The 19,292-nt window shown below is 39.3% G+C and overlaps 2 protein-coding genes across 3 annotated transcripts in view; both read right to left on the bottom strand.

The window, feature by feature from the left end:
* Positions 1 to 1,613: 1,613 nt before the first annotated feature.
* On the bottom strand, positions 1,614 to 13,775 carry atp6ap2 (ATPase H+ transporting accessory protein 2). The gene is made up of 11 exons (XM_054788058.1): positions 13,610 to 13,775; positions 12,679 to 12,809; positions 12,480 to 12,608; positions 12,263 to 12,358; positions 10,689 to 10,826; positions 10,543 to 10,596; positions 8,593 to 8,742; positions 8,398 to 8,517; positions 5,244 to 6,489; positions 4,397 to 4,486; positions 1,614 to 2,044 (listed from the first exon to the last, which is right to left on the bottom strand). The coding sequence occupies exons 1-9, from the start codon at positions 13,725 to 13,727 to the stop codon at positions 6,295 to 6,297; spliced, it is 1,131 nt and encodes a 376-aa protein (XP_054644033.1). The 5' UTR covers positions 13,728 to 13,775; the 3' UTR covers positions 1,614 to 2,044; positions 4,397 to 4,486; positions 5,244 to 6,294.
* Positions 13,776 to 16,457: 2,682 nt separating this feature from the next.
* The window catches only part of bcor (BCL6 corepressor), a 52,540-nt gene continuing 49,705 nt past the window's right edge, over positions 16,458 to 19,292 (bottom strand). Inside the window, exon 14 of one of the 2 annotated variants that reach the window (XM_054786649.1) lies at positions 16,458 to 17,631. In XM_054786649.1, the coding sequence (XP_054642624.1) occupies positions 17,277 to 17,631 (355 nt within the window). In that variant the 3' untranslated portion in view covers positions 16,458 to 17,276. The remainder of the gene's footprint in view (positions 17,632 to 19,292) is intronic. The other variant, XM_054786648.1, reaches the window with a different exon arrangement.

The raw sequence follows: 19,292 nt of genomic DNA, 5'->3' as shown, positions 1-19,292 counted from the left end.
TTAATTGCACCCTTTTTTTAGATGTCCCTTAACTTTTATCTTTTTAAAATAAAATTTTGACAAACTTGATTTTATATTGATTTTATTACGTTGTTGTGAGACATTTTACTTGGTAGTATAGTGTAGTGATTGCAAAAATTTTAACCTTCAAGCATAGGCTCCAGCATATCCCACAGCCCTAATGAGGACAAGCAGAACATGGATGGATGGATGGATGGATGGATGGATACACCTTCAAGCAAAATGACAGTATCAGCGGTGGACTGGGACAAACATTGGGCCCTGGACTTTGTGGTCCAGACTGGCTCAGTGCACTCCAGGCACAGATACCATGCCAACTCACCCCATTGATGTACATACAAACACGCAAGGCCATAATAAGACCACTATACTGAACACTGAACAATATCCCTTAATATTCTGGAGCTTTGAATAAATAAGAACACAAACATTCATGGATAGGCTCACTGCTGTTGGGGTCTCTGATGAGATCGTGTTAACAGGAGAGTTTGTTCTGGGCTTGCATCAGATCTGGACATGAAAAGTAGAGGACTAGCATGGAATAGTTTTGAACAAGATCACACGCAAAAAAATGAGTCTGCATGCAATCAGAACTTTAACTAGTAGGCCAAAGTATTGTTACATATTATTATTCAGGGTTCCAGACTAACTTTTTTTTACCATAGGAACACAATGGCCCCGAACTAAAAATGTTAGAAGTGCAAGCAGGAAATTTAGGGGCAAACTAGCGATTTGCAAAGTCGACTTGCAAAGTAAATATTCACACTTTCTCTCCTTTTGACTGTATTACTGATAAACACTTACAGTATTTCAACAGTAAATGGCAACTGACTTCTCGAACCACCCTGTTTGTGCCTGAGCTTCTGGAAGGCCTCTTTGATGACATCATCCATTATAACTCCAATATCCCCCTCTTTTCACATCTAAGACCATCACAGTGGCCATTCCAACCACCACCCCCCATCCCCCACGCAAACATCTGCCCGCTTTCATTTTCTTTGGTTTTCATCGCCTTTCTTCTTTTTTGGAGTTATGTTGGTTGGCAGAAAAGCTCTTTGGGGCATCGTTGTCAACTCCTGGGCTGAAGATGAAGTGTGGAGCAGACGTTTGTCAGCAACAAAAAATATTCAATAATAATTACATAAAATTTGCAAACAAACTATAGTAGTGTTACCAATTCCCACAAAAATAAATGGGGGACACCTTAAATGTGATAAGTGTATTTTGTAGTATTTGACAAACACAAATTTATTTTTATACCTGTTTTAGAGAAATACTAATACATGGCAAATGAATTGTTCCAATAATATATTTTTAGCTCAAAATAACACATCTACAGGATTAAATACAAATTTAAAAATCTGTTCTACTTAAACATGACCGTTTTAAACAGTATAAATTCAGTGTCCAGGTTTATGATAGCACAGGTGTATCCAACTTCCAGCACTATTAAGCTACTGTACTTTGACAAAAAGACAGGAGGTGAACTATTTGTGATTTATGTGACTAGCAACATTTAAAATGTACTTTACTTACAAAGCAGACCTCCACTCCAACAATGCGCTAATTTGTCATTAAATACAGGAATCATGTATGAATTGAACAGTTTATTGGTATTGATATTTCATTGATATAACTGCAAAAAACATCAGACATGCTCAGCTTCTGTGGGAGAGGTTGGTGAGTCAGTCTTCAAACACTGCAGCATACAATGGAGGCTTTTTGTTAGCAGGTGCACAGCATGGTCATTCAACAATATAAAACATTATGGCTTTCATGGTCCTACAATATTAATATTAAGCCTGATTTGTAATCATGTTGTAATTTTTGGATTGTCAATTGATATTTTTATATAATTTAATAACCAAGTTATCTTTTTTTTTTTTTTTTTACAATCAGGAGCCACACTTCTGCACAGCTGAAGACGTCCCGGAGCCTGCTGCCCCGACGTCTTCATCGACTTCAGAACTCATTAAGGTGGTCGGTGGTGGACCTTTCAGCGCTCGCTCTGCTCTCCTTTCAGCTGAGTAGAAAAAGGCAAACATTATTGTTGTGTTAGTTTGTACATACTATAAATATACACTGTGTGCACAATTATTAGGAAAGTCAGTATTTTGACCATATTCTCCCTTGTATGCTTATTTTCCAACCCCAAGCTGAATAAACTCAAATGCCTATCGGGTTGAAGCAGACAAGGTGATGTGCATGTGTGCACTGAGGGAGGGTTTGGTTTAATTTTATTCGAACATGCATGCAAGTTACAATGGAATACATCACATGATTCAATTCACAGTTCCACATGTCCAAAGGAGTAGGAAGAAGCAAAGCTTATTACCCTTTATTAGGTGTGCGCAATTATTAGGCAGCTTATTTTTCTCTGGCAAAATGGGCCAACAAAGAGATTTAACACCCTGAAATGTCAAGAACTGTAAAACATCTTTGATAGGGATGCAGCACTCTTGAAATTGCCGAAAATGGAAGAACCATTAAATGTTTTGTTGCAAGTACACAAAAGGGTCTCAAGAAACGTGTCAAGAGAAAAACATGCAAATTAACTGATAAATATTTGAGAAAAATCAAAGGTGAAGCTCCCAGGAACCCGTTATCCTCCAGTGCTGTCATATTCCAGAACTGTAATCTACCTGGAGTGTCCAGAAGTGTTCATTGCTCAGAGACATGGCCAAGGTATGGAAGGCTGAAACACGACCACCAATGAACCACACACACTAGTTGAAAGGCTGCGACTTGGCCAAGAAGACCATGGTTTTTATGCAGGACAATGCTCCATCTCATGCATCCAAGTACTCCGCTGCGTGGCTAGCTACTAAAGGTCTTAAAAAATAATAACATGACCTCCTTGCTCACCTGACCTAAACCCTATTGAGTACTTGTGGGCCCTTAAACGTAAGATTAACAGTGAAGAAAAAAGGTACACCTCTCTGAACAGCGTGTGGGAGGCTTTGGTTGCTGCCGCACAAAAGGTTGATGGTCAAATGATCAAGAAACAAGAATCAAGACTCCATGGATGAAAGGCTTTTCCGTGTTATTGGCTATATTGGTCACTGATTTATTGTTGGAAATGTCAGAAATATTTATTTGTAAAGTTGGTGTTGTTTATCATTCTGACTTTCAAAAAATATTTACTTTAAGGACCATATCATAACCAACCATATATCTTTGATATCGATATAGACTGGATGTGCACTGAATCTCCCTCATCCCTGGAGGAGTGGAGCAGAAGCCTAGCGGCTCACAGTCAAAGCGCCAATGTCTGCGCTTTGAGTTGAGTTGCTAAGCCTGATGCAGTTGACAGATATTTTTGATTTTAAAATGTCCTTTTAAACCAGGCACTCCTTCATATTTTGTTCTTTTGTTATTATCTGAGGATTTCAGCATAGCTAAAGGTTTGTTATAAAAAAAATTTGACTTTTTCTGTATTAATTCCAAAAAGAGAATGGCCTATTTTGTTTTAGCGGCTATTTTTAATTACGTTTTTTTATATGTGCATCTTGCATGAAGCTTTAAAATTTCAAAAAACATCCTCATTTTAAGTGTTTTTTAATAAAACAACTTGACGCACATATTTGGCTTTGATTTTGTCTCAACTCACTTTGCGGAAAAAATAATGGGATATATATCGTATTTCGATATTCAACCTAAATATAAATTGGGATATGAGTTTTGGTCCATATCGCCCAGCCCTAGTAGTGACATGGGAATAGTTTAGTTTTTCTTTGGGTTGCCTAACAACTGTGCACACTAATAGTTGCCTAATAACTCTGCACAGACATAGTCTTAACAAAAGCTAAAACCTCACTTTCACTTCCTTAAATATTCAAGTCTGAGGTTGATTAACATTTTGGATTGATCAAGACAACTATTATTGTTAAATAACAAAACTAATAATAATGCAAACTGCCAAATAATTGGGCACACAGTGTACAGTATCTATACAATATCAAGTACAACAGAGTACTAAGAGCACAATATAAAAAGTTTGCTTTGTTGTTTGAGTTTTTGAATTATACATTGTGTAGTCATTGTGTATTCACATTCTAAGTTGTAAGAAGGGTTCAACACACGTCAGACATTTTTACAGTGGAAAAAAAAACATGCCTTCAATTTTACGTTTTGGGTGATTTCAGGCCCAATGTGTTAATACACGATGTCAAAATGAAACAATATCTGTACAGTCACACATGTTGGGAAACTAAACAGTGCATCATAAAACAGTTTGTAATGCTAAATATAAACACACAAGTACACAAAACCACAAAATACTCTCCTGGACTGCAAAGGGTTAAATGTAACTTTCATACAAGTGTAAAAATAAGTCGACCATGGTATAATATGCAACTGTAAGATTGCCTCTCACCATTCGCACTACATGGCGTTACAATCGGCTTTTCCAGTTGAGGCTCATCTGCAATGGCCGCCCGGATCTTCCTGACCACGTAGATGCTTGCTGTGGGGCAAAAACAGTCAAGTGATATTAAACATAGAATTCCTTGTTACATCACAATGAGATTAAACTCATGTGTTAAAACTGTACAGTACAGAGTAGTTTTGGGCCTTTCTACCTACTTTTGTGTTTAAATCTCCCTTAAAAAAAGTTTTTTCTTTCCTAGGGTGGTTACCTTTTTTTTTCCTCAGTACTTCCTCACGTGTGACGCTATTAACCCATTGGGCCTAATATCACACAAAATAATCTAAAATCCGAGTCTGGAAATGTTTTCATTTTTAGTGTAACAGTGTTCTTGTAACTTAGAATGCTTTGTACATAGTACTAATTCTGCACACAATAAAGATTGTGTCTCATTTTACATTTTTGTCCACCTCTTTTGGTCAACCTGTGTAGGAATTTCAAAGCCATGACATTCGTTTTTGCACAGCTCACGTTGGCTTATCTTTCCCCCTCTCGCTCTGCGTTTTTCCACCAATAGGAAGGTAGTGTCGTGTTACATATTATGTCTGCTTAATGATAGTGAACATTACCAATCGTATCTCGTTTTACTTTTGCTGTACGAAGTACGTTAGGGACCCCAATTGGGCCGCCAATTTGTCATATTTAAACTGACAAACAATTCCTGAGCGTTCAAAAAACAACTGAGATTTTTAGCAGTCGAGGAATTGCAGCTTCTGGTTTGTTTACGACACAACGTCGATACAAAAGACACTTACACAAACTTTAAATAACATTTAAAAAGCGACTAAAAACGTACCTTTTATAATGAGTCAAACCATATCTGCTCCTTATAAATAGCGCTCTTTAAAAGCATATACAGTCTTAGTCTTCGCTCTTTCCGGAAGTGTTTACCAAAAACTAACCAGTGATGTGCCCAAACAGCAGGAGAGGCGGGGCTTAAGGTAGCATCTGCTCTCAGATTGGCTGAGGGTTTACGCAACGTGATCATGTGACAGCGCCAACCAGAAAAAAATTGCGAAGAACCAGACACTCCTTCATAAACCGCGTTGCGTTTTAAATATTGCTTTTTACGTAACAGGGCTTTGACGCGATTAGACTGAAACGATTCGACTACAGTCAAACCTTATGACGTAGTATATAGATAAGATTCAAGAGTTTTATTGTCATATGCATAGTAAAACAGGCAGTTATTCTATGCAATGAAATTCTTATTCTGTTCATTCTCCCAAGAAAAGAAAGAAAACACAAGAAAAACAATAAGAACATAAGAAACATAAGCTAAATTACTCTCAGAGGTACTGGCTAGGTTTGAAAGGATGCCACAAGTATTAACTTTCTATAAACGTATATATAAATCATGCATCCTTATTTAGCACTGAATAATTCATGTTTCTAAAAACAGACATCAATGAGCATGACCCATAATTTGCTTTGCCATTTATAGCTCACTTCATGTATTTTAATGATTATCACCCAACAACTTATTTAACTGAATATGTTGACAGCAGGGTGACTATTTGCAGGAATAAACACAAAACACATCTTTTTACAATAATCTTTTCACAATGAGCACAGCAGTTTGTCTTACAGTCATATTTTCAATATATACACAAATATTTTACTTAACTTAAAACAGACTTACACTATTTCACACTTATTCAAAACAGTGAGAAGGTTTACTTGGTAGGAATGAAATGTGTAATTTAAACATTTTCAATGACCACAGCAGCACAAACCAATCGCAGTTTCATACAGCTTCAAGGTATTGACTAAACATCACATCACACCAAACAAACATAAGCGACTAACGGAGTGCAGGAGGTCAAGTTTTTTTTTTGTTTTTGTTTTTAGTCCATCCTGATCTTCTGGTTAGTCATCCTGTAGATGATACTGTCGTAGCCTGGGTCCATGTTCCACAGGTTGTAGCCGACAGCAATGACGGCGAGAGCCAGCGCGATCATTAGCCACAGCACAATGTTGAAGACCACGGCGTAGTGGAAGTTGTACTTATAGGCCAGGTTGTAAGGGCTTCCCGGGTTGCTCTACAAAAGAGTGTTGGCAATCACTTTAAAGAAAAAAATTAAAAGCCAACAGCCCTGTAATCCATATTTCCTCAGAGTGGCCTCTGCTCGAATTGATGCCAGGCCCCAACTTAAATATACTGCTCAAAAAAATTAGAGGAACACTTAGCAAAATGGACCAGTCTGCTGCATCATTTTTTCACTTTCATTTTTGGGGTGTCTTTGATTTCCCCCCTCTATAGGGTGATCATTTTCATTTCTATCAAATTATATGGCATCATTTTGTTACTAATACATCACCCACTTATTATCAGGAAAGATATTCAAGATCATTTTTCCCCCAGTTTAGATCTGATGTGTTTTCGAAGTGTTCCTTTAATTTTTTTGAGCAGTGTACATAAATGTCATACTTTCAGTAGAAACAGCACTAGGTGGTGCCACTAGGTGGTAATAAAGTACCTTTACTGTGACTGATACCATCATGTGACACATTAGACACAGAGGGCAGACATGGCTTCTGTAAACCTGCATCAGCATGAATCATACATAGGGTACTTTTATTATTTATTTTGTAATGTAGTGTTAGAAAAGGCTTGACGAAGTGACATTACTCAAAAGAGAGAACAATAATCAGCAAGAGTAAGTATGAGAAAAACTCATCTATTTACTTTAAGTATCTGGTGTATAATTTGATCCACGATGTAGTGGCGACTAGGCATAATGTAGCCAGGTTGGAGGTGCTGAATTAAGTGTTTAAACCCAACTTTACTCACCACCACCAGCTGCTGGATAGACATGCTGAAGCAGAATCTGTAATCTACTGCTTGTAATCGGAGTGCCCATATCGGAGATTTTAGATGCAGGCCGATATAACCAGATACTCGTTTTTTGCAGATATCGGCCCGATATCAATATCGAATTGGCACACCCCTCACGTTTAAGCAAGATAACAGCCCATCAACGGCCATAAAAAAGCATGAGACTACAGGGTCGTGAGCAGACGCAGATTATTAAAAAAAAATGCCGAAATCAAATTGAATCACAGCAGGTGAAGAGAAAAAAATAAAACTTTGGTAGTACAGAGGTGGAGGTACTGCCGCAGGAAATATGCCACAGAAAAAAAAAAAAAAAAGATTCTATTCAGTAGCCGTAGCGCAGGTAACACAAACACCAAGAAACAGCAAGCATGGGAGGCTGGCATACTTGCCTACACCAACTTGATGGGTCGGTTGTCCAAAGCAACAAATTTGACTACCTTTTCAGTGATGCACTTTGCATTTTCACTCTTTTTTGAATATTTGTCTTTCCTCCGAAAGTTCAGAGTTTGTTGCTTTGGCGTAGCAGCCTTTTCGTCGGTGGCCTTGCTAACCACTGCATACTCAGTTTTATGTTTGGTCCTCAGATGACTTATTAAACATGTTCTTTTGAACGCAGCTCTACTACTTGTAGTACCACCCCCTGAAATTGTCATTCTGCAGACATTGCAAGTGGCTGTAGGACTATTTTCATTTACAGTGCAGAAGTATTTCCACATGGCGGACATGTCTTTGTTTACGTTCTAGCCTGCTGCAAAAACAAAGCACTTTATGGCAGCTGCCATAAATATTGGGGGGGCTCATCCTCCAATTAGTAAAAAAGGGCAAAAATCTGCCGTGATCACGAATCTCTCAAAGCTATAATACAATTTATTACTATATATGCTCATGTATACTATTTTTCTAAATGTATTCTTGTCATTATCCCCATTTATGACAAATGCTACAAAATTACATATTTCAAAATTATTATAAAAATGCATTTATGCACATACAGGCCTCCGTCCTGATAAAGGCATTACCCCGTGTACTTTCTGCAGCTGAGTAAGTAAACATCTTTGTTCACTATTTCAGGAAATGCATTGTGGGTTTTTGAGTACCACTCTAGACTTACAATCTGTTTGGACTCCAAAATGGAGCGGGACTTCCTGGTCAAGGGAGCCTCAAAGTTCTTCACGGTCACCACCTCCACAACAGCACTGTTGCCATAAAGACCGTATACATCCTCTCCAAACTGCAATAATGAACACACAAACATGGCTTTAGAGTCTACATTGATGACTGGGATGGCTCGCCTCTTCCTCCTCACCTTTTGCAAGACAGAGGCGAGAATAGCAATGGCATCACGGTACTGTGGCGAATCCTGTCCGTAGGCGCGGCTCAGCTCCTCTAAGCCAGACAGCTCTAAGGAGTACAGGTCTGGGGAGTGGTCCTTGGCCAAATGCTTGTGTCTCTGCAGCTGCAGGATGGCCATAAAAAAAAAAGTCACAATCTGCACTCATGCTTTAAAAACGTCCCCATTATACAAAGGTGACCTTTAAATGATGTTCTACGAGTAACGTGTTCCTCGAGCTTGGTTATGAGCATCAAACGAGAAAAAAAATCTATTATGTCGCTCATGTTTGCTCCATTTCTGAGAGAAGATAGCTCAAACGCTCCCTTCTGAAGATGCAGCTTTTCATGACGTCCTCTTACCCATCCCTAGCTAGATGAGCCACTCTGTGTACAGTGCCTGACGAAAGTCTTGTCGCTTATCCACGTTGTAGGAGCAATAAATAACTTGACTTGTAGTTGCTCATTTGGATTCAGATATAGCTTATACGAAAGGCAAAAGCCTCTGGCTAATGCTTACTATAGCAAAATAAAGTATTGCATTGTTCATTGAGTGTTATCATTTCATTAGGACAGAAAGATCAGATTGTACTTGGACAAAAGTCTTGTCGCACACCAAAATAATGTACGGTACAAATGATATTTTCCTTTGAAAACACAAACTTGCTACAAATACAGAACAAGTCCGGGTGACTTGGTAAGAACATGACTCCCATGAGCTTGGAGGACTCCATCCATATGTCTCAGCAATGATTCCAATAACTTTATAAAGTCATCTGGAATGGCAAAGAAACCCTCTTGGCCAACTCCCAGGCTTCATCAAGATTCTTTGGTTTCACCTTCCAAGCCTCCTCCTTCATCTAAGCCCAAACCTGAAATAATCTTTATGTCTGGTGTCTGGGCTGGCCAATCCTGCAGCATCTTGGCCTTCTTCACTGTCAGGAACTTTGATATGGAGGCCAAAGTATGACAAGGAGCACCATCCTGCTGAAGATTTTGCTCTCTCTTGTAATTTGGAAGGTAATGGACAGCAAGAATTGAAGGACAACTCTACAATCATGTTGCATTTGCCAAAGCACACAGCTTGCAAAGAAACTGGACAGTGAAAAAAATGGTGAAAAAAAAAAAAAAGGAAAGTTGATTTTTCTGGTGACTCATTCGTTATACTGCATCCCAATCACCGCAAATACTGCAAGAGACCTGTTGGAACCCCAGATTCACCCAGAAAACAGTCAAGTTTGGTGGAGGAATATTATGGCTTGGGGTTACAGTCAGTATGGGGTTGTGCAAGAGATGTGCAGAGTGGATGGCAAAACCAACAGCCTGAAGCATTAAAAAAGACAGCTCCAGCATACCCGCGACCCTAATGAGGATAAGCGGCATAGAAAATGGACCTGACTTTTGTCAAAGTACAATCTGACCTTTCCGTCTTAATTAAATGATAAAACAGGACTTTATTTTGTTATAATAAGCATTATCTATAGTCTTTTTTTCATATAAGCATGTGAGGCATTTCTAAATCCAAATGAGCAACTAAAAGTTATTAATTATTGTTCCTACAACTTGGATAAGAGACAAGACTATTGTCGGGCACTGTATATACCCAGCATGATGTTGCTGTTAAGATGTGAGTGTAATGTTAGCACTGTAGCTCACACAGCTATGCTGGTGTTGCTAACATTTGTGTGCTCCTGTCCCACTCCTTAATGTTATGTTGTATGTGATATACAATACGATATCTTTTACGTTGGACAAGTGCAGAGTTACAGTGTACATGTGAAGAGTGGATAAAGTGCACAGTCACACTTCTTGGAGACGGGCATGGACAAAAACATCTCATTAGCATTAAAGCTACAAACACATGAAACATTGTGTTCTAACGATGGCTTTCTGAAAGCACTTTTAAAGTGTCGACCGGCTGACTCACCAGAGCTGTGATATCATGCAGAACTTGGATCTCGGACAAGAAGAGCAAATCCGCCTTCAAACAGAACAACAGTAATGGTAGAGATGTTATAAAGGAAATACTTCCACATGCCAGTGCATAGTAAAGAGGTGCTGGTGAGAAGTGACCTCTGCATTTCTGCTGAGGGAGCTGAGGGGCAGGGAAGCCAGCACAGAGCCCTCCTGGGACAGACGGCCTCGGATCTGCTGTAAAGTCACTGGTAGGTCCTCAAACACAGCGTTGGCTTTGCCCAGCATGTACAGCCTCTGCATGGAGAGAAATGGAGGACATATAAGTATTCTGGCACCTCTAAAATGAGGTTCCACTGGTCGCTTTTTCTTTCTTTCACAGAGGGTACCAGTGATGAGAGCGACATAACCGGACATAATTATAGGCATGTAGTGAAAATGGAACCAAGAGTGTTGAGAAAGTCCAGTCTGTTTCAGGAAATGGGCCAAAGCTAGGCCCGTCACGATATTGCTGGACGATAATTGTGCTACATATTATCGTTGATAAATCGATATTAACAGCAACATTTTTTGAGACCATCTTTTCATTGATTGTCGTCATGAGAGCTGTAATTCACATTTGAGCCACCAGATGGTACTCGTGTATAGTGTACCTGTGTGAGCCACATTAGCTTGACACAGAAGTTCCTTGTATGTATGTTGTTTAAAACGCATGCCATATATGCCATACAACCACATTGAATGGTTGCATTTCTTTTGCAATATAGCAAGCAACATTGTCTGTGAGCGTGTACCATTTTGCACTGTTTTTTTTTATATTTACTGTGCCGACCAAACATCTCAGTAAGCGTTGACCATTGGGACGAAGGCTCAGCTGCCCGAGGCGCCTCCATTCAGTAATTTTTTTTCCCCCCAGTTGAGAAAACTGTCCCTGTCGGTTGTCAAGTGTTCATGCGCTCACCTTGTTCATTCTGTTTCAAACCAAAATATTCACACAATATTCCCACACAGCTGTGGCCTTCGCCTCAGAAACCATCGCTTCTATACCTTCATTCATGTTAGCGTATGCTAACCAGTGACACTCTGTACCCACTCACTAGTAGCCCCGCCTCCACAAAGAGGCTGAATGCGATGACAGTTCACTCTCTCCGTTCATTCCACGATAGACCCAATGTGGACAGACAGATGCAGAGTGAACTCTCGTCATTCATCCAGCCTGTGTCGTACAGAGAGACGAGCAGATGAAACGCACACGCATACGTGCACATGTCAATTTATCGAGGGCGTCATAATTAGACCTGTTTTTTTTTTTTTTTTTTTTTTTTTTAATCGGTCGATTAATTGATTATCGTGACAGGTCCAGCCAAAGCAATTGAGAAGGATCTTTGCAATTTGGTGGCACTGACTATTTATATGGGAAAGGAACAAGTGAGCTATGGTGTTGTGCTCAACTGAAAGACTGCCAACTGAGCTTAAGAGTTTTGAGAGTGTAATTTCTGTTTCAATAAATGAGCCTAAACCAATAAAGAAAAACTGTAATGTAGAGCATTTTACCTATTTTTACACTTTCATGGCTGTTAAGAATGCTAAAATGTGACTTAAAACACTGCCTTTACAATTAAGGTTTTCATGATGGACACAGTCTGACCATGGAACAGAATAATCCTCTTGTTTCCTATGGGAGACATTAGATTCTAAGCACAAATCAAAGAAAGTTCTGATTTAATTTTTACCTCTTCACTTGGGGCGAGCTGCAGCACTACAGGCGTGTCCTCAGCGAACAGGGAGTGCACTGTTTCGGCGACGCTGTCCATCGTGAAGGGCACTGGCTGAGAGGGGGTAAAAATGGAAGAAAATAATATTTCTTATATATATATATATATATATATATAATATTAATTTATAAACCCTTCGAAAGGTTTTATAAATAGAAAGTCCAGACTGACTCACATTCTCTAGCGGATAGGAGGCCACACTCTGAGGGAAGTTGAGCTTGTCAGCGCCTCGGACCACCACCAGAACATTAGCACGGGGACGCTGGAACAAAGGACCAGCTTGGAGACCGGGCCAAGACAGTTCCTGGGCACATAAACACACACTGTTATAAAAATGTGTTTTTATTTGGAATGGTAACCATAAGTAAAAGCACCTCTTGAACAGAGAAGCCCATTGTGAGAGCCACCAGGTCTGGGATCTTCTCCCCAGAGACAGGCCACTCTCCTTTCTGGAAGGACACAAATTCAGGAGCCTGCAGCACTGTCATGCTGTCACCATGGACACCTGGAGGGCAGCACACACATACTCAATTGGCAAAAAAAAAAAGAAAAATTTACCTGTCGCAACCTTCTGGTCAGGCATGATCTTAAACATCACATCTTGAAACCAATAATTACACTTAATGCCACACCGCTATGCTCTGTTTTCACTGGCACTGCTCATTACTGTGGTAGTACGGGTGCAGAACTGGACTTATACTTCCATTATACTCCAACCTCTTTAATACACCGACACTTTAGTGTGGCTAAATAAGGGAACCAAAACCTTTGTGTCAGTCAAAACTGACTATTATTTGTCCAATGAGAGAAAGGAAGTAACTTCCAGTTTAGTGGCCCGTCACATGACACACAGCCACTTCTACTGAAATAATAGCAAACCACGACAAAGAAATATAACACATCACACACAATTATCTTATTGTAATCCTTAAAAAGTGAGAATTTGGAGCAAATGAATCACACAAATTCTAATTATTGTTAGTTTGTCTTAACACGCTAATAGACTAAGGAAATGTTCCCCACAATTAGCAACGCTTGTCAGGTGACCAAGAAACTACCACAGGAAGATGACAATGGCAGAATAAATGCCTCATTTTAATGTACAAGCAAAAAATCCAGACATGGACATCAAATGAATGTGCAGATCAACGATCCTACCAAACCAGGTTAGCCTACTGCGGACTGTCATCCTTCAAACATTTCGACGTCAGGAGTAACATCTTCAGGACTAATATTACGTTAAAAACAGATGAGATGCGTTTAATATGAGGCTAACAAAGATGAATATGTTTACACAATTTTTACCTGTGGCGAGGAAAAGGAGGAAGAACACCACAGAGGACAGAGCCTTCAACCTCGGACAGCCAGTCAGCGCCATCTTTTTGCCTTCTCTTTGCTTGTAGCAGAGATCAGCTGACCTCATACGTCACGGCTGGTCACGTGGTACAGGAACTACATGACGTGACGTGAAAGGAACGGCTTCCTTGTTTTTGCACAGTAAAGCTAATTAAATATTACATTATAGCTTATGACACGTACAATTAAAGCATTCATAAAGGTAAAGCATGTAAAATAAAAATTATATCACAAAGCACAGTGCTGCGCATGCCTGATCACGTGGTACAGGCAGTAAGGGAAGTGAGGAGCAGTTTTCTTATTTGTGTTTTATACAATGAAACGTGTAAATAAATTAATTGTATATCTTATAATATTATAATTAAAGGCGCGATATGCCTTGGTTAGGTACTGCATGGGGGGCGCTAACCCTCGAAAACTGTATATTCCGCCAACTTCCTGCTCCAAAGCTGCAAGCCCGTGTGCCCATAAGAAAAAGAACAAACATCAGCAATCATAAAGGATTTCTTTTGAAGGGTAAACACCTGAGAAAACTTGGAATGGACTTCATTAACTTTGGTGGAAAGGAGGTTTTAGGTCATTTGTTCTCATTGTTTCCTTTTGATCCAACTGTGCAACTGAGTCAAGAATTCCCTCATTTTACAATTTGCTAGTCTGCTGTAAAGTCCAGCCCAGGGGTCACCAACGTTTTTCCTTGTGAGAGCTACTTTTACAAAATGAAAATGGCCAAGAGCTACTCATTTTTGTAACATTTATTTTCAGAGCTTATTTTAAACCCAAACAAAGCGAATATGCTTGTTTTACCAGAACATTAACAAAATGCTGGTGCCCACAACTCACATTTTGTATTTCAGAATGCATTTCTTTCTACTGTTCTTTCATTATTAACTGAAAACCTGAATGAAAAGCAGGCTTGCGGGCACCTCATGTGGTCGTGGGGGGCTACCTGGTGTCCGCGGGCACCACGTCCGTGACCCCTGGTCTAGCCCATTAGCCGAGAGCCTGGGAAGTTCAGGGGTTCTCATCAGGATTCAGAAAAAGATTATGTGCTGCAGTCAGAATATTTTGAGGGAAAGCCTTGATAATTTTTGGAACTCTTTTTTTGTCTATGTGCGTGTTATATTTAGCAGTGAAATCTTCAAATACCATAACACTTTCAGCATTTAACAAACGCATCACCAAACAAATGGCTTTTTCAAGCCATTTTTGTACAAAGACTGATGTGTTTCTAACTTTGATGTAATGGCAATTCCACATGGGAGCATTGTGTGGGCTATATACTGTAGTTATGTTTAGTAAAACTTGTTTTTTTAATGTCAAAATCACACCTAAGTAAGAGGCTAGTTCCACCCAGGTCTGAAAATATTTTTCTTGGAATACTGCCCCATAACTGACTATGACTTCTTATGCATGACCAACACCAATTTATTTTTAGGGTGCTATTTAGGTTGTCCAATTCAATAGCTTGCAATCCTCCATCTTCAAATTGTTTAATTAAATTACCTTGTCTAATATACTGTGTTTTTTGTTTCCATATAAAGTCAAAATTGAGCCTGTTAATAGATTTGAATGGTAATTTAGGTGCTTCTAATGTATATTCAGGATATATAAGCTTGAAAATATTTTCCATCTTATCATAACCAATAACTTTTTTTATATCACCATTTTTAAAATTTGTATTTAACTACAGTTTGTGCACACCTGCAGGTAAGAAGGACTCAATGTATTTCAATATTTTGTGACTAATAATAGCCCATAGTCAACTCCAAAACAGCAATCATTTATTTTTGAAAAACCGCGATTTAGTGAGCGATGTTTGAACCGCGATGTAGCGAGGGACGACTGTAAAGGTTTGGAGTTGTCTGAACCCTTTGTCAGAGAATTGTTGCATTTCCACTCGTTATATTTACTTTACAAGCACCAGCGATCACCGGTGTAAGTTAGAGTACAAATGCTGGAAGTTAGTAGAAGAAATGAAAGTCAGGCGCATCTGTGATTATGTCATCGAAGATGGGTGGGTGTTTTGCTTTATCAATAATGGTAATTCATTCAATTTATAAGTGGCCGGGTGCTACAGTGGGTAACAATGCCATCACTTGGCACAGTGGACTGGAGTTGGTGTCCCAGTCAGGGTAAATGGCAAATGGCAATATTGGTAACATCTGCTAGCGGGTGGTTTTGTTCTTATATTTTTGAGCTGAAAAATAAGGGTAACGTGGAGCCAAAGAGAGACAGCACCTTTAATTTAATTATTATAACATAAGTGTAACTAAAGCTGTAACTTTGACTTTATTTTTAAATACGTGATTTTGAAATGAACCAAACTGGAAGTTAGCCAGCACGTGGTCAGGTTGTACCTACTTGCAAAAAGAAGTTAAAAAAAAGACGTGACAAGAAGTTAATAAGAAAAAGAAAAAGTACGCTATTACCTGAAGCAATGGTGGGGTGACTGCTGTTGCTTCTAATTACTGTATTATTCGACGTTGTAGTTTATTTGTCTGTTCTTGTTTCCACGGTGTTAATAAACATCTGTAAAAGGAACTGGAGTCAAGCATCCAATCGATGGACGGCATCATTAGTAAGCACGAGGACACAGCATGCATAAACGTCACTCCTTCCGGGAACAATGTCTCAACGATGCAATTAGCAGATTGGACACCGAGTGGCGCTGCAGGTCTCAGCATCCATTCAGGACGTTATTGAGCCATGGCGGCAGACACAAAAAGCGCAGCTACAATACACATGCATTCCTAAAGATGGCAATGTTGGATTGCATCTGATCCTGCTGAAGAGTCGCGGACAATTTGGCTAAACGGTTTAATTTGACATCGACACCCAATTCATTTAGTTCCCCATTTAGCTCTCAGCTCTTAACGTAACCTCACAATAAACGAAACAGTGGCAGCATACACACACGTGTCATCTTGCAGTTTGTATATTTATTTTAAAGCAACTTCTTTTGTAAAATATAAATACAAATTAGGAGACATTTTAATTACAAAGTTAAAATAAAAACCAACCAAAAATGAAACACACCAAAAAAGTTGATTTTACTGCAGTAGCCTCACTGTTTTATATATACACACAAGCTCTTTGCCAAAAGGGTGAAGATCAGTATTACAATAAAACTTTATCATACAATCAACGCTGTAGATCCGCATGTTAAATTACAGACTTGACCGTAAGCACGATTCCAACATTACAAAAAAGATGTACAACAAAATAGCCCCTCCTGTTTTGAAGTCTTCGTGGGAGGGGAGGGGACAAAAATTGTACATCGTGTGCTCCCTATATGAACTCAAATAGCACATTCAATGGCACAGGCAGCTACACATATGCCATCCCACTGTTGACACACACGCTTGTCAGTGGTTAGCATCATCAGAAAGAAGAGAAATCTTTTTTTATGTACACACATGTATACAGAGATGTACATACATATATCCATTTATATTTACTTATTTGTACATATATTAATTTATAAAAAATATGACCATCAGTTGTTGAGATTCAAACATATGGCTAAGCTGACAGGTCAGCCAGCAGGTCCAAAGGTTGGTATTATATACAGTGCACCACAGCACTGGAAAGCCACCTTGCCAGTCTTGCAAGGGGATCAGTGCTTATTGGGACCTGGGTTCAGGATGAGGCCCACCTGTCCAGCGGCCTTGATCTTCTCCTTCAGTTTGTCCCTGGCGTGGTCCCAGCGGTCGTCCAGGCACTCTAGCGTGGAGCCCAGCAGGGCGGCCAGCTCGGCGCTGTCCTCCACCAGGTCCAGCAGCTCCTTGCTGTCCGGGTGGAAGCCCTCCAGCTCCTCTGGGCAAGAGAAGAGCTGTGACAGAGACGCCTGCCGGTAGAACTCTGCCTCAGCCACCGTCACCACCTCCATGTGCGGGAAGGCCTGGCGGAAGCCGCGGGCCGACATGCGCAGTCGGCGGAGGACGTCGGACAGGAGCAGCCAGTTCCTGGGCCTGAGGGAGGCAAATAATCATGGATGAGAAATGTCAAGTCTGGGTTATGTATTGAGAACGTTACTGTCATTTAAAAGTAATTATTTATTTACTTTCAACAAAACAACTGCAACCTGGCAATCTTGAAGAAATCTTATGAGTGCAGGAGGCTATCCTGATTTTTTTATATATTTGTAATTCTGTAAAACGGCTTAAAAATCCATCCATTTCCTATGCCCCTTTGTCCTTACAAGGGTCACGAGGAAAGGCTTAAAAATGTTACATATACAGTATACGGTATCCTCAAAGACAAACCAGCGTTATTAGTATGGACGTTTCAGCCTTTTCTTCTTACATTAAGTCTTTTGTTCTATTTTGTTTTGTTTTTTTTTGGTTAATTTGATGTGTAATGGGCCAATAAAAAATGAGCCACGCACCGCAAATGGTACCTCGGCCGCACTTTGAATACTCCTGCTTTTATGACACTTCGTCAGGGTTGAGCATGTGTGATCAACCACAACTCTAGTCAACTATTAGCTTGATAGCTTCCTTCGTAGAAAGCAAACAATGGTAATTAAGGAGAGAAGGGGAGTGTTATTGCAGCTAGAACTAATTGATGCATGGCAACAGTCATTTTTATTGCAAGTGTTGATCCAAAATCGGAGGGGCTCGTGGAGGTGGGGTGTACCCCCTCTGAACAAGTCTATGCACATAGGAAATGTTCTTTGGCAAGGTTAGATCTTTTTGGATTTGCAGGGTTTGCAGGGGGAGGAGCGAGTCGGTGTAGTGTACGATGACACAGGAGCATAATGCAGGTTTCACAGATTGAAATCGAAACTGGAACCAATAAACCTGGGGAGCAGCCAAGCATATGTGTATTCAAGAGTCACAATGCGAGTATGAAAAATGTATACGTGTTGGCAGGTCTGCCTTTGCCATTCAAAAGCATGGCAGACTTTCAGAATGTTTTTATTTTTCAATTAGAAACTTAGTTATTTTTAGAATGTTTAGATACATTTATTTTAAATGAACATTTTTACAGTTTGTGATTAATTTAAATTAGTTTCATTTTTTTTAAGTTCAGTTATTTTAAAATCAAATTTTATCTAATTTTTTTTATACATTTCACATTGTTTTATATTATATTATATTTTATGAATACATTTTACATTAACTTATTTTTTATTTTTCATATTTTTTTTATTAATTAATTTTTCATTTTAAATCTTAATAGGCTGAATTTCCACTGAATTTTTAAACTTTTTCCTCAAAAACAAAAACACTATTTTTGTAGCCACAATTTGAAACAAGCTAATAAATTCACACATTTCACTCTTAGTTTTACAGGAATCCCTTTTCAATGTTTGATTTTATTTCTTTCTATTCAACATTTGACACAAAAAAAACCCTAACATGGAATACCAGTTAGTCCCGAGGTGCCATGTGTAACTGTAAACAAGTCAACTATTCAAAGTGCTGCATAATGATGGACAGATGGCCCAATGACTCCAAGAACTGTGACTGAAAGTTTGCCCAATGACTGCAGACTTGGCACATGCATGGAGGCGGGACTTAAACAGAAATACAAGTCCCGGTGGAAAGAAGAATACATGCTGATTGTCATTAGTCCTAAAGAGTGGACATGCTTTACAGTACGCAGCTAAAGAAGACAGGAAAATTTA

The sequence above is a fragment of the Dunckerocampus dactyliophorus genome, chromosome 9, assembly GCF_027744805.1.
Source record: "Dunckerocampus dactyliophorus isolate RoL2022-P2 chromosome 9, RoL_Ddac_1.1, whole genome shotgun sequence".
NCBI lineage: Eukaryota > Metazoa > Chordata > Actinopteri > Syngnathiformes > Syngnathidae > Dunckerocampus > Dunckerocampus dactyliophorus.
The sequence above is the reverse complement of the archived record's forward strand: the minus strand, read 5'-3'. Positions and strand labels throughout refer to the sequence as shown.